Here is a 19,606-nt window from a genome sequence, read left to right as displayed (position 1 = left end):
ACTAGTTAACCTTATTTAAATTGACAATGCTGTCAAAGAGTAATTCTTACTGTAGTAAGATTTTAAATGCATAATAAAATAGAACTTGCCCAATTGCCCCTCCTCTGTGTGTCTAATACAAAATGAGAATAGTGTTTTCTGTGCTTTCATGGATTGTAACAGTTAATCCAATATCAATAGTCTGTGAAGCTTTCTGAAAGCGAACATGATTCTTGTGTTTCATGGGCCCACACTGTGTAATCCAGGGACCTTGTAATTGTGTAAATCACATGTTGTTAATTTGTTGGATAGTATAATGGGTTAGATTGTTTGATTGATGTGTTTAATCCTCAAGCCTGAAGCAGGTGACTCCCCCTGGTTAGAGGACTAATCACCCCTTTTATAAAGATTAGGAATCCAGAGGGTAATTTGCAATATGTGAAGGGAAGACACACACACACAGTAATTCTACCAGACTTATTGCAGGTGTTCTCTCTCTATCAAGATTGATAGCATTTGTAGACAGTTTTATTTTCTATTCATAAAGATTGTACAAATGATACACCATGCTAGCAAGCTACCTGGGGCCAATTTGTCCAAAATAACATCAGGTCTAACAGGAGAAACCTGGCACAAGGGTGGTTTGATTTTTATTTTCCAATCCCCTGCAAAGGGGGTGTAGTGGAGGTGTCTGTATGTACATGTGTCACACTTCATATTGTTACTTATATCTGGAGAACCACTTCTCAAATTGTGATAAAACGTGGAATCAGCATTTAGCAGAAGTTATGGAGAGGATACAATTCTGGGAATACATGTCTGCAGTATAGTAGGGTTACAGTCAATTGCAACTCAAAGTCTAAGGAGACAAGGATTCTGTGATAAAAGTGGGGAAGATCTGAGCAAAATCAATTTCCTAGTGTAAAAGTGCTATTGGGATTGAGTGAACTGAAATCAGATTTATCAGCTTCCAGCAGAAGCACATCGAGATCAAATTGATTGACACTGGGACTGTCTGTCAGCCCCAGTTAGGATTGCAGAGGCAGATCAAATCTATTGACATTGGAACTGACTGTCAGGCCCAGTTAGGATTGCAGAGGCAGATCAAATCGATTGACATTGGGACTGACTGTCAGGCCCAGTTAGGATTGCAGAGGCAGATCAAATCGATTGACATTGGGACTGACTGTCAGGCCCAGTTAGGACTGCAGAGGCAGATCAAATCGATTGACATTGGGACTCTGTCTGTCAACCCCAGCCTGGCAGAAAGAGAGAGGCATGTTTTAAACAGTTGTCTGGAGAAACAAACACATAGGCTGAACTTGAAGGCAGTGGATATACAGTGCCTACAGAAAGTCTACACCACCTTGAACTTTTTTCATATTTTGTTGTGTCAGTGCCTCAGAGTTTCATGCATTTAAATGAGGATTTTTTTTTCCACTTAGCTACACACCATACTTCACACTGTTGAGGGGGAAAGGTTTTATTGAGAAAAAAATTATATATTAAAAATACAAAGCTGAAAGATCATAATTGGATAAGTTCCCACCCCCCTGAGTTAATACTTGGTGGAAACACCTTTGGCAGCAATTACAGCTGTGAGTCTGTTGGGATAGGTCTCTACCAATTTGCACACCTAAATTTGACAATATTTGACCATTCTTCTTTACAAAACTGTTCAAACTGTTCTGTACCTTTTTGTTCCTTAGCCACTCCGGTGTAGCTTTGGCTGTGTGCTTTGGGTGGTTGTCATACTGAAAGGTGAACTTCCGTCCCAATTTCAGCTTTCTTGCAGAGGGCAGCAGGTTTTCCTCAAGGACTTCTATGTACTTTGTTCCATTCATTTTCCCTTCTATTCTGACAAGTGGCCCAGTCCCTGCCGATGAGAAACATCCCCATAACATGATGCTGCCACCACCATGCTTCACAGTAGGGATGGTGTTCTCTGGGTGATGCGCTGTGTTGGGTTTGCGCCAAACATATCGCTTTGCATTTAGGCCAAAAAGTTCAATTTTCGTTTTGTTAAATCACAAAACCTTTTGCCACGTGGCTATAGATTCTCCTGAGTGTTTTTTTTTTTTTTTTTTGCATACTTCAAACGGGATTCAAGAAGGCCTTTCTTGAGTAATGACTTCTTTTTTGCCACCCTACCATAAAGGTCAGATTTGTGGAGTGCTTGGGATATTGTTGTCACATGCACACTTTGACCAGTCTTGGCCATAAAAGCCTGTAGCTTTGCAAAGTTGCCATTGGCCTCTTTGGTAGCTTCTCTGATCAGTCTCCTTCTTGCTCGGTCATCCAGTTTGGAGGGATGGCCTGATCTAGGCAGGGTCTTGGTTGTGCCATACACCTTCCACTTCTTAATACTCGTCTTGACCATGCTCCAATGGATATTCAAGGCCTTTGATATTTTTTTATACCAATCCCCTGATCTGTGCCTTTCAACAACTTTGTCCCGGAGTTCCTTTAAAATGCTTTGGTGCTCATGGTTGTGTCTTTGCTTTGAAATGCACTACTCAGCAGAGGGAACCTACAGGAACTGCTAAATTTATCCTGAAAGCATGTGAATCACTACAATTTAACACAAGTGGAGACCACTTAACTTGGTGTGTGATTTTTGAAGGCAATTGGTTACACCTGAGCTAATTTAGGATTACTATTACAAGGGGGTGGACACTTCAACCAAGCTTTTTCAGTTTTTATTTTTAATTAATTTTCTACAAATTTTTTGAATATTTTTTTCACTCGGAAGTTGTTGGGTAGGATGTATAGATAAATGAAAAAAAAACAACTATTTTAATTCCACACTATAAGACAACAAAAGGTGAACAATTGAAAGGGGATGTAGACTTTCTATAGGCACTGTTGTATATTGTCAGGGAAGTGTTTTTCGATCTTATGTTTCGTTTTTGTGTTTTTGGTAAACATGTCAAACTTAATCTCTGTGCTTTCATCTTGTCCTGGTACAGAATGATGATGTGGTAAGGTGCTGGGAAGAACAGGAAGTACCTCCATTTTTAAAAGCATGCTTTTGATAAAAGACTCTTAAAATAGTAAATTCTTGAAGGGGAATGTGGTAGAATTAAAACTGAAAATGTGACACATAAAATTAACGACAAACTCTAATAATGCAAGTAGTTGATGTATTTATGTTTATAAAATGTTTAGGCATGTGATGTGATGTGATGGCTAGCAGGACATGGCCCCTTTAAGAATAAAGGGTCACAGTCATGATACTGCTGCCTAGGTTCTAGAACAGAGCTGCTCAGCTCTGGTCCTGGAGGGCCACTGTCCCTCCTGGTTTTTGCTCCAACTGTACCGTAAATGATTTAATTGGACCAATTAAGTGCTTATTAGAAGCTTAATTTACCAAATTAGTCCATTTAGTGTATAGTTATAACAAAAACCAGGAGGGACAATGGCCCTCCAGGACCAGGGTTGAGTAGACCTGTTCTAGAAGATTCTTTGAGCACTAGTGGTCAGTTCTTGTTAGAGCAGAGCATAGAGAAACTGGGAAAAGCTGATACTGTTCTATCTGCATATTGTGTGCATAGTATGAACACTACGCCTGTACTACTTTGAATAGAAATCTGCATTCCGAAATATTGAGGTGGTCTGGACTGCATTATTTTTCTGCTGGAAACCCTGTCCATGTTACAGCCCTGCTACCTCCTGTATGCACACAAAGCTCCCAGCACATTATTGCAGTGAAAACAGACACGTATTGTCCAGTGTTGAAGGTTTCTGTGATTCAGGCCACCGTAGCACAATACGGTCGTCTGTCGGTTACATTTTTTCATGACAGCAGCATCAGCTGAGCACAAGATTACTAACAACGGTGGCACTCATTGGCTTGTGATAATAAGGCACAGTCTGGATCCAGCAGTGGTAACACATATTGGCATGTGATAAGCCACAGTCTGGATCCAGCAGTGGTAACACATATCGGCTTGTGATAATTCTGCACAGTCTGGAACTAATATGGTACAACTACAATGGATTGCGTTGGCCCTTACAAAGGAACCACTGCTTTGAATATAGCTGAGTGATAAACCAACCCAAGTGGACAGAGGATGTTGGACCCTGTGGGATTGTTTATTAAGCATTTGTGGAAGTGTAAAGAATACATGTTACAGTTTCTGTATAGTGGACAAGACTTTAACTCAGAGTCAACACAGTCAGATAGTTGAAATGCATGGTTTACTTTCAAGTCATGTACCCTTTCTCTATGCCTATGCATTTACATGTTTAATGCTTTCAAAATGAGCACATTTACATGTAATCTTTATGCCTAGGATACAATTATCAATAAATATAAAGTGACCCTAATTTATTTAAAAAAAAAATATATATATATATCACAGATGACTTAAGACTCCAGCAAAATTGATCTTTACAAATGCCATTAAAATAAAAACCAAACAATAAATAATACAATAAATTACAACTAACAGAAAAAAGCATAATAAAGTGCAATTGATACAAAAGACAAATAGCCTTCTTGAAGGAATAATGGAATATAACAAACAAACAAATGCTGTATTCTCATATAAACAGCAAACTACCTAAAGCACTGGATTATATATGGTTGCACATCTGTAATAACAAGAAGGGTCTTCTCAGAATGGAAAGCTGATGATTTACAGTAATAACATGTTATGATTCTTGAATTAGGCTCTGAAGTTCAAAAGCGGCATTCAATAAAACAGAAGCAACTGTAGTGAACTGAAAGACATTTCCCACCAATCATATCCGTCAAGACCTCAAATGCATCAACGGCTTCAAAAAACACCAACATAATCACACCCTAGTTTTTTCTTCATTTTTAAAAATAAACAACTCAGTGAGAGACTCATCAGTAACAGACTCTCTGAATTACCAGGAGTAGTAACAGGACTCCCCCTCCACCCCCCACGTGTGGCTGTAATATATCAAATAAATCAAGGCTATTCCAGGACTCCCCCTTCCTTGTGTGGCTTACTAGTTTGTAGAATTACTTTCAAACTCTGCATCTGCTTAGCAATGCAGTATCATTTTGCACATTGCAATTTACAGGTCATAATGTAGATTCCAAAACGAGATTCAGTAAAAAGAAAAAAAAAAGTACATATTATCAGCTCCACAAATCATCAATCTCTGCAAAATAATAATAATAATAATAATAATAATAATAATAATAATAATAATAATAATAATAATAATAATAATAATAATAAAAAAAATACAATATAAAATAAACAGAACCTTTAGTGGCTGGGAAGGATGGGTTGAGATGAAGAGCTGGGTTAAAAGATACCTTTTAAAAAGAAACTACCTCGTAGGCTTTCTCAGTCATTCATATCCCATGTACTGTGAGCATCAGAGTTCCCTACAAACTCTCTTGTTATAATTGTAACCCAGACTTACTGTAACCCAGGTTGGGAGTTCTCTACAAGCTCTCTGTATTGTAACCCAGGTTGGGAGTTCTCTACAAGCACTCTGTATTGTAACCCAGGTTGGGAGTTCTCTACAAGCACTCTGTATTGTAACCCAGGTTGGGAGTTCTCTACAAGCACTCTGTATTGTAACCCAGGTTGGGAGTTCTCTACAAGCACTCTGTATTGTAACCCAGGTTGGGAGTTCTCTACAAGCACTCTGTATTGTAACCCAGGTTGGGAGTTCTCTACATGCTCTCTGTATTGTAACCCAGGCTGGGAGTTCTCTACAAGCTCTCTGTATTGTAACCCAGGTTGGGAGTTCTCTACAAACTCTCTGTATTGCAACCCAGGTTGGGAGTTCTCTACAAGCTCTCTTGTTATAATTGTGAAGACGGACTCTATTGTACCCCAGGTTGGGTTAAGCTCCAACAACTTGTTAGATTCCTGACATCGTAAACTGTTGGCCTCAACCCTTAGCGGTCCATTTATTCAGCGCTTGTCAGGCGCGTCAGGTCCAATTTATTTTCACATGTGCTGTTTATTTTACACACGCTGTCAATTTTTTTTTTTCCCCAGAGTAAAACAGGTTTAAAAGGCACTGCATAGCAAAATGACACTCAATACTGCATCTCCAGCCAAGCCCCACCCCTTGTTTGCTGTATTTTTCACATACCTCTTCACAGCATACTGATAAATCCTCTCCTGATCACTCGTTTTATCACCAAATTCCTCAATAATGCGATCCAAGTCATTATTTTATTACTATAAACATCTCAAAAATCTCTGCAAATGTCCATGATATTCTTTGAGTGCTGGATGCGGAAGCAGCTATCTTCTTTGTTTGTGTCCGTGTTATCTCTGTGGTGCAGGGGCTATGTTTATTGCTCAGCCATTCAAACGTTTTCTCGGCTTTTTCCAAAGAAAAAACGACTACAGACCTGTGCTTGACGTCTTTTTGATGATGTCGGACAGGGTCTGGAAAGGATACATTGTAATGTCAGACCTGGTCCTACGTAGGAACGCAAAGGGTTAAAGGCCATTACGAGCAGACGTACAGTATGTTTGGGTTAGGGTTAGGGGTTGGGGTTTAAGGGTTATGGTTTAAGAGTTAGGGTTTAAGAGTTATCTGAATACAAGTGTGAGCTTCCCTATCAGCACACCCCTCCCAATCTGAATGCATGTGTGAGCTTCCCTGTGATGACAAACACAATCCATCTCATTAGCAGAAGCAATTAACTTAGCTAGCCCATCTCAATTGTCAGCAAAGGTGCTTGCACAGGTGCAATAAACACATTTGTCTCACTCTTATCTTTTTTCTCACAAAGGTCCTGTGGGAAACCAACAAGAAGCATTTTATAATATTGCAATGAACCATGCTGAATTGGAAATCAAATACCATGAACGACACACACATGAGAAAATGTAGAGGATCTGATCAACCTTAATACCAAATAATGGGTAGCACACACACAACTATCAGCTTTATTCTAAAATAAATACTATTTGAATAAAAAATAATAATAATAATAATTTTAGGTTTTCAACTGCTTTTACGCAAGACAGTTCCAGATCAGAGGTTTGTTTGGTAGGCCTGACTGTTTATCCTGTAATTATATATTTACTCAGTGCTGTTAACACTTTCTTTCTTCACCATGTTGCTACATGGTTAAAAACAAATACATGGATTTAGCCCCATTGCTTTGCAATAATTGTCAAATATAAATCAGTAAATTGTTAATCTTAGTTTGCTGACAACATTCTTGGTGCAGTTAGTGGTGCTTTTCTGTTTCAACTGGTTTTTGTTATTGTTAAAACATCGGTAGCTGTGACACTGCAGTCCTGCTGCTAGCTGATGTGCTGGAAGCAACACAGTATTTTCAGAAAAGAAATAAAGAGAAACAAAAAAGGAATTGTGTCTCTGTGCTGCCAGAAGCCATGCACTGGAAGTAATTACCGTAAATCAAGCACGAATAGAATCAGCTGCAACAGCAAGGAGCAGCCTGGCTGGAAATGTGCATGTGTCCTTGAGCACACAAAGTAACAGTCAATGTGCTTGTATAACACAGACTGGAATGAGTGGAAAGTCATTTATATAAGCACTAAAAAAGAGCCATTTTCCCACATAATACAAAGAGAAGATACATACTGTTTGCAGCTAGGTAACTGTTACACAGTCACCCAGCTGGGGTCTCGTGTCATAGTTCATTGTGCTCATTGTGAACTGAAGCAGGTTTGATGTCAGCGCGGTCTGTGTTCTTTCTAACACTTCTGCTCCACAATCTCATTTTCAGCTTTCCCGTTTATAGAAAGGTGTCCTTGGTTTAGCGAAGGACTTGACTGTGTCTTCCTTAAGTAACTTTCATCATTCTCGTTGCTGAAAAGACTTGCTTCAATTTTGTCCAGATCATCAGTTTGTACCTTCAGTTTAGCCTTCAGGAGGTTAATGTATGTGTCATATCGGCTTTTCTGTGAAGGTAAATTAAAAGAGAGATCACTTAGTTCTATTGGGGGAACAAAGATGCACAAGGTGCAAATTCCCTTGTAATACAGCCTGTGGACAATCACTCACAGGGAACAGAGAGAAACAATAAAAAATAACACAGGAAAGCTGTTCAAATGTACTGGCTAGCAGGGCTGGATTCAGTTTAATGGGGGCCCGGGATGTTCTTGTTTTGGGGGCCCCTCTTTGCATATTCATTTGCTTCCCTTTACTGTTTTACTACTACCACACTCGATTAACATTAATGTCAAATTATTCAGTCTTAGCTGATCCAGATTTACCTGATTCAATGTTTGCATTTGCTCCAGTTTTGAAAATGTGCATTGGCTACAGCATTAGTTACTGGCAGTTTCAAATACCAAATGTGAAATGCAAAGTGCAGACTCTTTTGTCGTAATAGCAAGTTATCTGGAAATGTGTTGTTCTTATCTCTTATGAATATGTACATGTATAATAGGTTTATAATAAATATATATGCAGGCAAAAAAATGTTTAGCAAATAATGCAAGGATAGTACACAGCGCTTTCTTATGTAATGTTTTTTTTTTTTTTATTATTATTATTATTTGTGTCAGCAGAATCAGTAGAGCTGCACACACTGGAACAATGTACTTTTTGTATTTTTTTGGGGTCCAAATGAGGCAGGCTGTGTTTCAAGACATTTCTAAAACCCGGTTTAAGAAAGCTGTACGATAACTCGGGCGCAAACACAGCCTCCGGTATTATAATATGAATTGGTTTATTTGCATTTGGAACGAGAATTTCTCAGTCTAAAAGAAAACTACATGGAAACAGACACAACCCGAATCTACCATCAAAATAGGCTGAGAAAAAGGTAAGACTTATTTAAATTTTTCCATGCAGATTGCCCCACTGTAATCTAGGGTGACCTGTTCACTTCTCTCCAATGCATTTTCTGAAGTACTGGTACCTTTACACACATTTGTTGGTATTGTATGAAAATAGCGTGTAAGCGTTGGTGTTTTTTTTAAAAACATATCTTTCTTGCTTTGACATTTGTGTCAGCTTTTCAGCTTCGCTCTCATACTTCCTCGGTGCTGCTTTGTCAGACATTTACAGGTTCTGATCTGCATCACCTTGAGCCGCAGCACTCCTGATAAAAGTGGCATGTGACTTGATCGCAGGTCCAGTCATATGATCAGGCAGTCCCTGCTCGTCCAAAAGACATGTTGTTCCAATCCATACAGTCACTCGCTACTTATTCAGTTTTTAGATATTGTATTATAAATTATATATATATATTGGGGCCCCTCCGAATCTGAGGCTCTGGGCTGCAGCCCCTAAAGCCTCTGCGTTAATCCGGCCCTGCTGGCTAGTCGGGATTTTAAAGGTCATCTAAAAAGAAATACATACTCTTTTTCTGAATCTGAATTCATAACATCAGCTGCTAATATCCAACCTGTTCAATCAGAAACATTTAACTGGTTCGTGTCTCCTCTCCCAGTCAAGCATTTTGGTTGGTTTACATGTCCTACCTGCTTGCTCTGGCAGGTTCAGACGGGAAGGAACAGGTTTATGAATATGCAGATATGCAGGACGAGCCCATTTAATCCCAACATCCTTTTTACAGACCCCAGCCCGCTTAAATGTGGGTATATGGAGGGCTGTCAGATTGACTCTGTGTCATCTTGAAAAACACTTGTCCAATTGTGTTGAAACTTGACAGACCTTCAGCATTTACTCAGTTCATCATAATCTGAGGGTGTATGGAGACATCTGTATATCTGCTTGTGTATGAAACTGATTAGGTAACTGGACAGTACAATGTGGTTGGGTGCGAGTGACATGGGAACAGCTCTGGAGAATTGAAGCTCAGTGGCCGTCCTCTGATCCCACGACCAAGCCAATTGCCTCTTTACACCCCGTAAAGTCCCAGGTTTTGACTCCTGAATGTAAATAGTGTACACACATCCAAGTAACCTGCAAATCAGCTCCCTGAGTAATGAACTGCATCCCCATTATTCTCATGTTTATACAACAGCAATAACTAAGGCTGTGTAATACAACATGATCTCACCTCAAATGTCAGGTAGTGTTCTCGGAGCCGGTATTCCTCGGTCTCTTTGGATTTGAGGTTTCTATCTGGAGGGTGCAGGCTGTGCTCCTCCACTTCTTCAACGACCTGCTTCAATTTGTTTTCGTGGGATCTCAGCTGTTCCTCCTGAGGAATACAATACTGTCAGAAGCACAAGTGTGCAGAAGTCTACACTACATATAATACTTTTAAATAACCCAGGGAAGTAATTATAGGTGTTGTGAGAGAAAAAACAATGTATATTATATTGTAATATATTAATCCTTCCAAACTAGACTTCTATAAAGTTTAAATCCTTTGACAACCAGAATGCTTATTGCAAAGTCTGCTGTTTACCAAGCGTGTTTACAACCCCCTTATCTGAAGCCACAAATCCTACTTCAAAGCATTCCAAAGAAAACAAACAAAAACTTTACCACTGGCAGACATGATGGCTCTCTGTTTACAGACATACTGGAGACCTGACCAGAGCCATTCATTAAAGGCTTCGTCATAGACGCTTCTGGCACGCCCCTTTTGTGCTATAAGTCATTAGATCCTTTTGCATGGAAGTCCTCTACTGCAAGGGTGTGCGGTTCTTTGATGGACCCAGATTCAGTTCAAATGTGTTTGCCCACTGATGATGGGAATGAAAATGAAGAGATGGGAGCCAGGCTAACAAGAGGCAGAAGTGTTAAAGGGACTAGGAGCTCTTAAAATAAAAATCCCCTGGGCCGGATGAGATCCTCCCAGTAGTACTCAAAGAAATGAAAGAAGTAATTTACAAACCGCTAACCAAGATCATGCAGCAGTCTCTTGACACAGGGGTGGTACCGACAGACTGGAAAATTGCAAACGTAATACCGATCCACAAAAAGGGAAACAAAACTGAACCAGGTAACTACAGACCAGTAAGCCTGACTTCTATTATATGCAAACTTATGGAAACTATAATAAGATCCAAAATGGAAAATTACCTATATGGTAACAGAGTACTGGGAGACAGTCAACATGGTTTTAGGAAAGGGAGATCGTGCCTAACTAACTTGCTTGATTTTTTTGAGGATGCAACATCGATAATGGATAATTGCAAAGCATATGATATGGTTTATTTAGATTTCCAGAAAGCTTTTGACAAAGTCCCGCACAAAAGATTAATTCTCAAACTGAACGCAGTTGGGATTCAAGGAAACGCATGTACATGGATTAGGGAGTGGTTAACATGTAGAAAACAGAAAGTACTGATTAGAGGAAAAACCTCAGAATGGAGTGTGGTAACCAGCGGTGTACCACAGGGATCAGTATTAGGTCCTCTGCTATTCCTAATCTACATTAATGATTTAGATTCTGGTATAGTAAGCAAACTTGTTAAATTTGCAGACGACACAAAAGTAGGAGGAGTGGCAAACACTGTTGCAGCAGCAAAGGTCATTCAAAATGATCTAGACAAGATTCAGAACTGGGCAGACACATGGCAAATGACATTTAATAGAGAAAAGTGTAAGGTACTGCACGCAGGAAATAAAAATGTACATTATAAATATCATATGGGAGATATTGAAATTGGAGAAGGAATCTATGAAAAAGACCTAGGAGTTTTTGTTGACTCAGAAATGTCTTCATCTAGGCAATGTGGGGAAGCTATAAAAAAGGCTAACAAGATACTCGGATACATTGTGAAAAGTGTTGAATTTAAATCAAGGGAAGTAATGTTAAAACTGTACAATGCACTTGTAAGACCTCATCTTGAATATTGTGTTCAGTTCTGGTCACCTCGCTATAAAAAGAATATTGCTGCTCTAGAAAGAGTGCAAAGAAGAGCGACCAGAATTATTCCGGGCTTAAAAGGCATGTCATATGCAGACAGGCTAAAAGAATTGAATCTGTTCAGTCTTGAACAAAGAAGACTACGTGGCGACCTAATTCAAGCATTCAAAATTCTAAAAGGTATTGACAGTGTGGACGCAAGGGACTTTTTCAGCCTGAAAAAAGAAACAAGGACCAGGGGTCACAAATGGAGTTTAGAAAAAGGGGCATTCAGAACAGAAAATAGGAGACACTTTTTTACACAGAGAATTGTGAGGGTCTGGAATCAACTCCCCAGTAATGTTGTTGAAGCTGACATCCTGGGATCCTTCAAGAAGCTGCTTGATGAGATTTTGGGATCAATAAGCTACTAACAACCAAACGAGCAAGATGGGCCGAATGGCCTCCTCTCGTTTGTAAACTTTCTTATGTTCTTATGTTCTAATTGAAGTTTTTTGTAGGTAAGGCTGTTAAAGACTGTCACCCACACCTGTGTTGAACCAAGACTGTCACCTCTGCTGGAAGCAGGCTGATCTTTGGGATACACTGGTAAATCCACCTTACTTACATATGTGAGCAGGAGGATTATGTCCAAATCCTAATTATGAATTACGTCTAAATCCTAAAATTCTAGGTGATGCAAAACTTTTGGTCATAGCTGTATACTGAAAAATACATATTCATCTCAAACAGGATTAAGTTAGTTCAAGAAGTTGTATTTTAGTAACTACAAATAAATTGCAAGAAATATGTAGTGTTTTCTAATCCAATTTCACTATGAAACTGAGTAGTATTGTGTGAAAGGCAGGATTTTTCTATCTAGCTGTATTTATTTAGTTTAGTTTACAATAAGCTTTGTGTATGGTAATTTCTACTGTATGATAAACAGATTTGAGATGTATTATTACATACACCGTGTAACAATCTTTTTTTTTTTTTTGTTCAGGGGTAGTAAGTGTTATTTCCTAATTGCTTATGCCTCAAAAGTATAGAAAATGGCTATTATTCCCCACAAACTTTACTTTTGTGACCAAGACAGTGATATTTTGAAATTTACCTATTTTCAATGAGAAAACGGGCGAATGTGTCTTTTCGTTCACATAAAGTCAGAAAAAAACAACATATGAATCCAAATTAACATGTATTTATACTAAAGTAATACAAAAATGACTACAAAAGATTTAGAAGCGAGTAGTTTTTCGAGATTTCTAGAAATCTAGAATTCAAGACGCAGCTGTTCACTTTTGAGCTCTTCTCCAATCCCTTTGCAGTGGACGTGGACAGTGCCCCAGTGGATATCCAAATGAAATTAATCGAGGTACAATGCAACAGTGCACTCAAGGCCAAGTTCAACTCAGTCGACACTGCCCAGTTTTACCCTTTCGTCCCACATACGCTAGCACAGCTCCGCCTTCAGGCTGCCCGTGTCCTCTCCATGGTTGGAAGCACATACCTATGTGAACAGCTGTTCTCCCTGATGAAGATAAACAAATTCCCTCACAGAACACATCTGAAGGACATGCATCTTCAAACAGTTACCTTCAAACAGCGCAGGATTTTGCCCCCAAGATTGACCAACTTGACTTAAAGGTGCCAGGTGTCAGGTTCCACAAGTAGCAGCAAATAGGCCTAGGTAGGACAGTTTAAATGTCTGGACAGATGTTTTTTATTTATGTTTAAATGCCTGGACATATATTTTTATTTATGTTTTGCAGGGCAAAATATTTACATTTGGCCTGCCAGTTCAATTTGATTTCTCAAAGTGGAATTGAATTTGACAGCCCTGGTTTAGATAATTGTTACTATTAAGGTGTAGTAATATTAATAGATCAGGTAATCACAGCACTTAATTTATCCAAGCCATTTTATAATGAATATTATACCAGTCTTGCAGTCACCACTCAGGAAAATTGTTTTTTGGGTAAACTAGAGAACAAATGCTCCACTCAGTCATTCAGAATTGTCAGCAAATGAATCATATTTAGGGTCCTGTGAGGGTTATGCCCTCACTGTAATACTGAACTGCCTGTTATTGTGATTACTGTTGTGATTGTTATTCTACTGACGATACAGCCGTGGTTTATTATGTATTGTGCATGCTGTTGATCAAGTGTGTTTGATATATGACGGTGTATTGCTGTATTTAGATTAGGGTGCTTCCCTTAATGAAGTTGCTGTAGCTATACATGTGGAACAAGGGTTTTGTTATAGCCATATGTTCGGTAATCTTCCAAGAGAAGGGGTAATGCTGATGTTCAGTCTTTACTGGTAGTAGTTAAGGACTAAAGAACAATAATGACAATGATTATAATAACAAGTAAAGAATATAATATAACAACTGTGTTTGTAAACAAAGATGGTATTCATGCAGGTTAAACAAATACGTATAGATGAGAAGGAACAGGTGTCATGTAAAACATATGAATGTTTTATTGTAAAATTATGACTTAAATAAGAGTTTATTTGTGTATAAAATCATTCCAGGTGTAAGTGTTTATTGAATAATTCATCCTGTTAGGAGTAGGCAGGGCTGGGGATTATAAAATGCCACGTCTTTCTTTACGAGAAGATATTATTAGGTCAGTCGTGATCTTGTTAGTCAGTTGTAATTTGTATGCAAAATAAATATTTATACCTGTGAACACTACCAAGTGACTGTTTCATGCATTGTAAACAGCTCTGTGTTCTTGAGAAAATAATGTGATTGTGTGTGGAGTTAAGCACGGACCATCACCCCGCTACAGTCCCACTGAACTTGAGATGGATTGATCAATAACATCCTTGGCATATTTTTAAAGAGGAGACAATTGTCTACTTAGGAATATGAAGGTATTTACTGAGAAAGTAGTCTGAGTGAAGTTACCAAGCAACAAACTAGCCCCTGATACATATATCTATGGCAAGCAACAAAAACTGAAATGGAAGTCCTTTAACACAGACTTATATAAAAAAAAAAAAAAAAAAAAAAAACACATCTGCTTAAGTGCAATGAGAACCACACAGAATCATAAACAAACATCAGAAAAAGGTAAGGGAGTAGTACATAAATAAACTAAGAAAATACACTTGAAGATTTAAAAATGTATTTTATTTTGTCTCTAAATTATAAAAGCAGGCCCTCTGGCCCTGTATTGATCCAGACGCACTTAGGTTCTGTATTGCCATGGCAACCGAAGCGAAGCCTAGAACCACGATGCAATCACCTCACTGTTCAGAACAAACAGCACCTGCGCCCCAGTGAAACAACCTCTTAATGTTTATCTTTGCCAAGGTCAGATTGTGATGTTTAAAACAAATTGTTTCAAAACAAGTATCTTTTCCAAACTGTTGTAATCTGCTTCAGATTCCAGAGTTCCTGTTTAAATGTGAAAAAAAGCCCTCATATAATTCCTGTTTATATCTGGTGGATATAAAAATGTATCTATAATGCAATGTGTGGCACAGAGCAAACTGGGCAAGTGAAATAAATGTTTTCTCCCCCAAAAAACATTATTTCCAGTATGGAACTTACAAATACAAATGTAAAGGTAAACATTGGCACACCTCTTTATATGTTGCTTCAAAGCTTTGAAAATGAAACTCTTTAAAATCCACTTTTTTGGCATTAGCAAGATTATCAACCCTACCTCTTGTTTTGTTTTTCTTTATTGCAAATAATTTTCACTGCTTCCTGGTTCTTAATCATTTCCTGGGCTGAATGTCACACACACTCTTATGATCTAACTGCAATCAGACCAAAGGATCTGTAACAGTACATAAGAACATAAGAACATAAGAAAGTTTACAAACGAGAGGAGGCCATTCGGCCCATCTTGCTCGTTTGGTTGTTAGTAGCTTATTGATCCTAAAATCTCATCAAGCAGCTTCTTGAAGGATCCCAGGGTGTCAGCTTCAACAACATTACTGGGGAGTTGATTCCAGACCCTCATAATTCTCTCTGTAAAAAAGTGCCTCCTATTTTCTGTTCTGAATGCCCCTTTGTCTAAACTCCATTTGTGACCCCTGGTCCTTGTTTCTTTTTTCAAGTCGAAAAAGTCCCTTGGGTCGACACTGTCAATACCTTTTAGAATTTTGAATGTTTGAATTAGGTCGCCACGTAGTCTTCTTTGTTCAAGACTGAACAGATTCAATTCTTTTAGCCTGACTGCATATGACATGCCTTTTAAGCCCGGAATAATTCTGGTTGCTCTTCTTTGCACTCTTTCTAGAGCAGCAATATCTTTTTTATAGCGAGGTGACCAGAACTGAACACAATATTCAAGATGAGGTCTTACTAGTGCATTGTACAGTTTTAACATTACTTCCCTTGATTTAAATTCAACACTTTTCACAATGTATCCGAGCATCTTGTTGGCCTTTTTTATAGCTTCCCCACATTGTCTAGATGAAGACATTTCTGAGTCAACAAAAACTCCTAGGTCTTTTTCATAGATTCCTTCTCCAATTTCAGTATCTCCCATATGATATTTATAATGTACATTTTTATTTCCTGCGTGCAGTACCTTACACTTTTCTCTATTAAATGTCATTTGCCATGTGTCTGCCCAGTTCTGAATCTTGTCTAGATCATTTTGATTGACCTTTGCTGCTGCAACAGGTCTCTTGCCACAGGGATGGTACCGACAGACTGGAAAATTGCAAATGTTTCCCTTTTTGTGGATTGGTATTACAAATCTGAACCAGGTAACTACAGACCAGTAAGCTTGACTTCTATTATATGCAAACTTATGGAGACTATAATAAGATCCAAAATGGAAAATTACCTTTATGGTAATAGGGTCCTGGGAGACAGTCAACATGGTTTTAGAAAAGGGAGATCGTGTCTAACTAACTTGCTTGATTTTTCTGAGGATGCAACATCGATAATGGATAATTGCAAAGCATATGACATGGTTTATTTAGATTTCCAGAAAGCTTTTGACAAAGTCCCGCACAAAAGATTAATTCTCAAACTGAACGCAGTAGGGATTCAAGGAAACACATGTACATCGATTAAGGAGTGGATAACAGGAAGTACTGATTAGAGGAGAAACCTCAATATGGAGTGTGTTAACCAGTGGAGTACCACAGGGATCAGTATTAGGTCCTCTGCTATTCCTAATCTACATTAATGATTTAGATTCTGGTATAGTAAGCAAACTTTGTTAAATTTGCAGACGACACAAAAGTAGGAGGAGTGGCAAACACTGTTGCAGCAGCAAAGGTCATTCAAAATGATCTAGACAAGATTCAGAACTGGGCAGACACATGGCAAATGACATTTAATAGAGAAAAGTGTAAGGTACTGCATGCAGGAAATAAAAATGTGCACTATAAAATGTGCACTTTTTTTTTTTTTTTACACAGAGAATTGTGAGGGTCCGGAATCAACTCCCCAGTAATGTTGTTGAAGCTGACACTCTGGGATCCTTCAAGAAGCTGCTTGATGAGACTCTGGGATCAATAAGCTACTAACAACCAAACGAGCAAGATGGGCCGAATGGCCTCCTCTCATTTGTAACCTTTCTATGTTTTTATGTTCTTAAGGAAAAAAAAAAAAAATACAGCTTGTGGAATAAAGAGAACTAGTAGTTAAAGTCCTTTAGAAAAATAATTGTGGATGAAACAGACAAAACAAATAAACAAATGATATCCCAGAAGGTCCAAATCAATAAAGTTAAGTTTCCTTTTTCCTAGGAAACTTTTCTTGCTTTAGGTGAAAAGCTCAAATCATCTGCTACATCTCTCTCACTTTCTTGTCTGTGGGAATGGCGACCAGTATTATAGGAGCCCTGGTGCCTCCCATATCCCTCTTAACACTAGAATGACTGTTTATAGGCAGACCTGGAACAACCGTGACCCGTCAATTTGACCGGCGTATTAAAAACATACAGCTTATAATGAAAAGACAAACAACTGAATAGAAGTCGTAGTTTTATTCAGGAATGTCATATAAAGCATCTACACAACTGAAACATTTTAAATAAATTAACATTTCAACAGAAATGTGTTCATATGCAGACATATTACATAAAGCACAACCCCAAAAAACAGTAAAAAATGAAAAACAAATATTTGAAAATAAATGTGTATATACAGGTTTCTCATGTACATACAAAACTGTACAACTGGAACGATATAAAATAAGCATACTTTTTTTTTTTTTTTTTACATCAGTGTTTGTATTGCCTACATAATATATCCAACCGAAGCTATGCGTTTATACACAGACATTACTAAAATCGAAATTACATGAATAAACATTTGAATAGAATGGACTTCATTCACAATTGTTTACAAAGTCGATGTGCTGGCACAAATCACAGATACTAGCTTTTTAAAATACAGTGCACTTATAATAATATCTTTATTTTTATATAGCTCCTTTCATAGTGGACCACCATCACAAAGCACTTTACAGAAGTAGGCTGTGAACTGTGCAGTCATTTACAATAGGACTGATTTACATCTCATCCGCTGGATGGAGCACAAGGAGGTTAAGTGACTTGCTGAGGGTCACAAAGTCTGTCAGTGGCAGAGGTGGGATTTGAATCGCAGATCTTCTGGTTACAAGCCCTGGACCACACTGCCTCCTTACCGCAGACTGTCTTTGTGCATTTGGCACTGCTATCAACAGTAACCCAGGCTTCTGCACCAAATGCTCCACAGGCATCTACTAGTGCAATGAAAGCCTCTAATTCCTCCAAGCGCATTGACCAGGATCATCTTGTAGCTGTTGGTGGGCATCTGCTTCAGTGCAGCGTTGCATGTGGTGAAGCATATGCATGTTAATCAATAGGTGAAAAGCACTCAATTCGCTCTCATCAATGTTGCGTTTTGCATATGCCGTGGGCCCTGGAACTTCCCTCAAAATATCATGTTCACCCATTCTACCTGCATCTTCAACACCAGGATTTAGTGTTCCAAACAGTGTCATCATTACCAGCCTCAAGTGCCAGGTGGTGCTGGCGCTACTGCTGGAGAAGCAGCTGCCTCAGGTGAAGTAGCGGCTGGATCAGGTGCAGGGGCTGCCTCAGGTGACGTGACTGCCATCCTTGCAGGGCGTGTGATCTCCTGCACTTGGTCCTGGCACTTCACTGGCATCCTCCTCATCGTCACTGCTGCTGAAAGATTCATCTACGCAAACCCAGTCTGCTTCAGAGCAAGATTCGTCATTGTCCGTCTCGGCTGCATGAGAATCGTTTGGTAAACTTTGCAGTAATTCCAAAACACTGCTTTGCTGTGCTGCATCTTCAGTGAGCAATTTTCAATGTGTATTGGGGTAACAGTTAATTTCCTAGATAAACAAGTGACTTGTATAGTAACCCAAGTGCAGACAGACAGCCGGAACCGTGAGCTATCAAGGTTGATTGATGGGCTATCAGGAGGCTCATTGAAAAAAAAAAAAGTCAGAAGACCACTCACTGATATAATCAAACTTCAATACATAGTGGCAAGTCCTGACTGATAAATTCAAATAATACCGCAACATATCATTGTTTCAATGTTTATATTTTTCAGTCAATTTGACCGCTCCGGGTTGAAATAGATTGGACATTATTTTATCTCCCTACTTTTTGCGGCTACACGATTCTTTCTTTGTCAGAGTAATTCGTACATATATATTAGGAAAAGTCAGGAAAGCACAGCTCCATATCTTCAACACACGCACAGCAATTTCAATTTAAATTCCAAAAACGGTCAAAATAACCACCTTGGACGTTCTAGTGTTAACCAATAATGATTAATTACATTCACAAACATTTACTTTTCAAAATACATAAAATAAATGATATTTATGTAATATACTCATTATAGAAACACAAGTAGTCCTAGCAGACTAACAGTATGCGCTATGTTTGTGCACCTATGCTATGTGCCTGGTCTGAG

At 38.6% G+C, this 19,606-nt stretch overlaps 1 protein-coding gene across 3 annotated transcripts in view; it reads right to left on the bottom strand.

Annotated features, from left to right (window-relative positions):
- Positions 1–6,200: 6,200 nt before the first annotated feature.
- LOC121324321 (PH and SEC7 domain-containing protein 2-like) overlaps positions 6,201–19,606 on the bottom strand; it is a 280,349-nt gene continuing 266,943 nt past the window's right edge. For 2 of the 3 annotated variants that reach the window (XM_041266042.1, XM_041266045.1), the window contains 2 exons: positions 9,935–10,078; positions 6,201–7,862 (listed from right to left, as the gene is read on the bottom strand). In XM_041266042.1, coding sequence (XP_041121976.1) covers positions 7,656–7,862; positions 9,935–10,078 — 351 coding nt within the window. In that variant the 3' untranslated portion in view covers positions 6,201–7,655. Of the gene's footprint in view, positions 7,863–9,934; positions 10,079–18,310; positions 18,905–19,606 lie in introns of those variants that run through there. The other variant, XM_041266043.1, reaches the window with a different exon arrangement.

The sequence above is a fragment of the Polyodon spathula genome, chromosome 12 (genome assembly GCF_017654505.1).
Source record: "Polyodon spathula isolate WHYD16114869_AA chromosome 12, ASM1765450v1, whole genome shotgun sequence".
NCBI classification, from domain to species: Eukaryota; Metazoa; Chordata; class Actinopteri; order Acipenseriformes; family Polyodontidae; genus Polyodon; species Polyodon spathula.
This window is presented reverse-complemented; position numbering and strand designations above follow the sequence as displayed.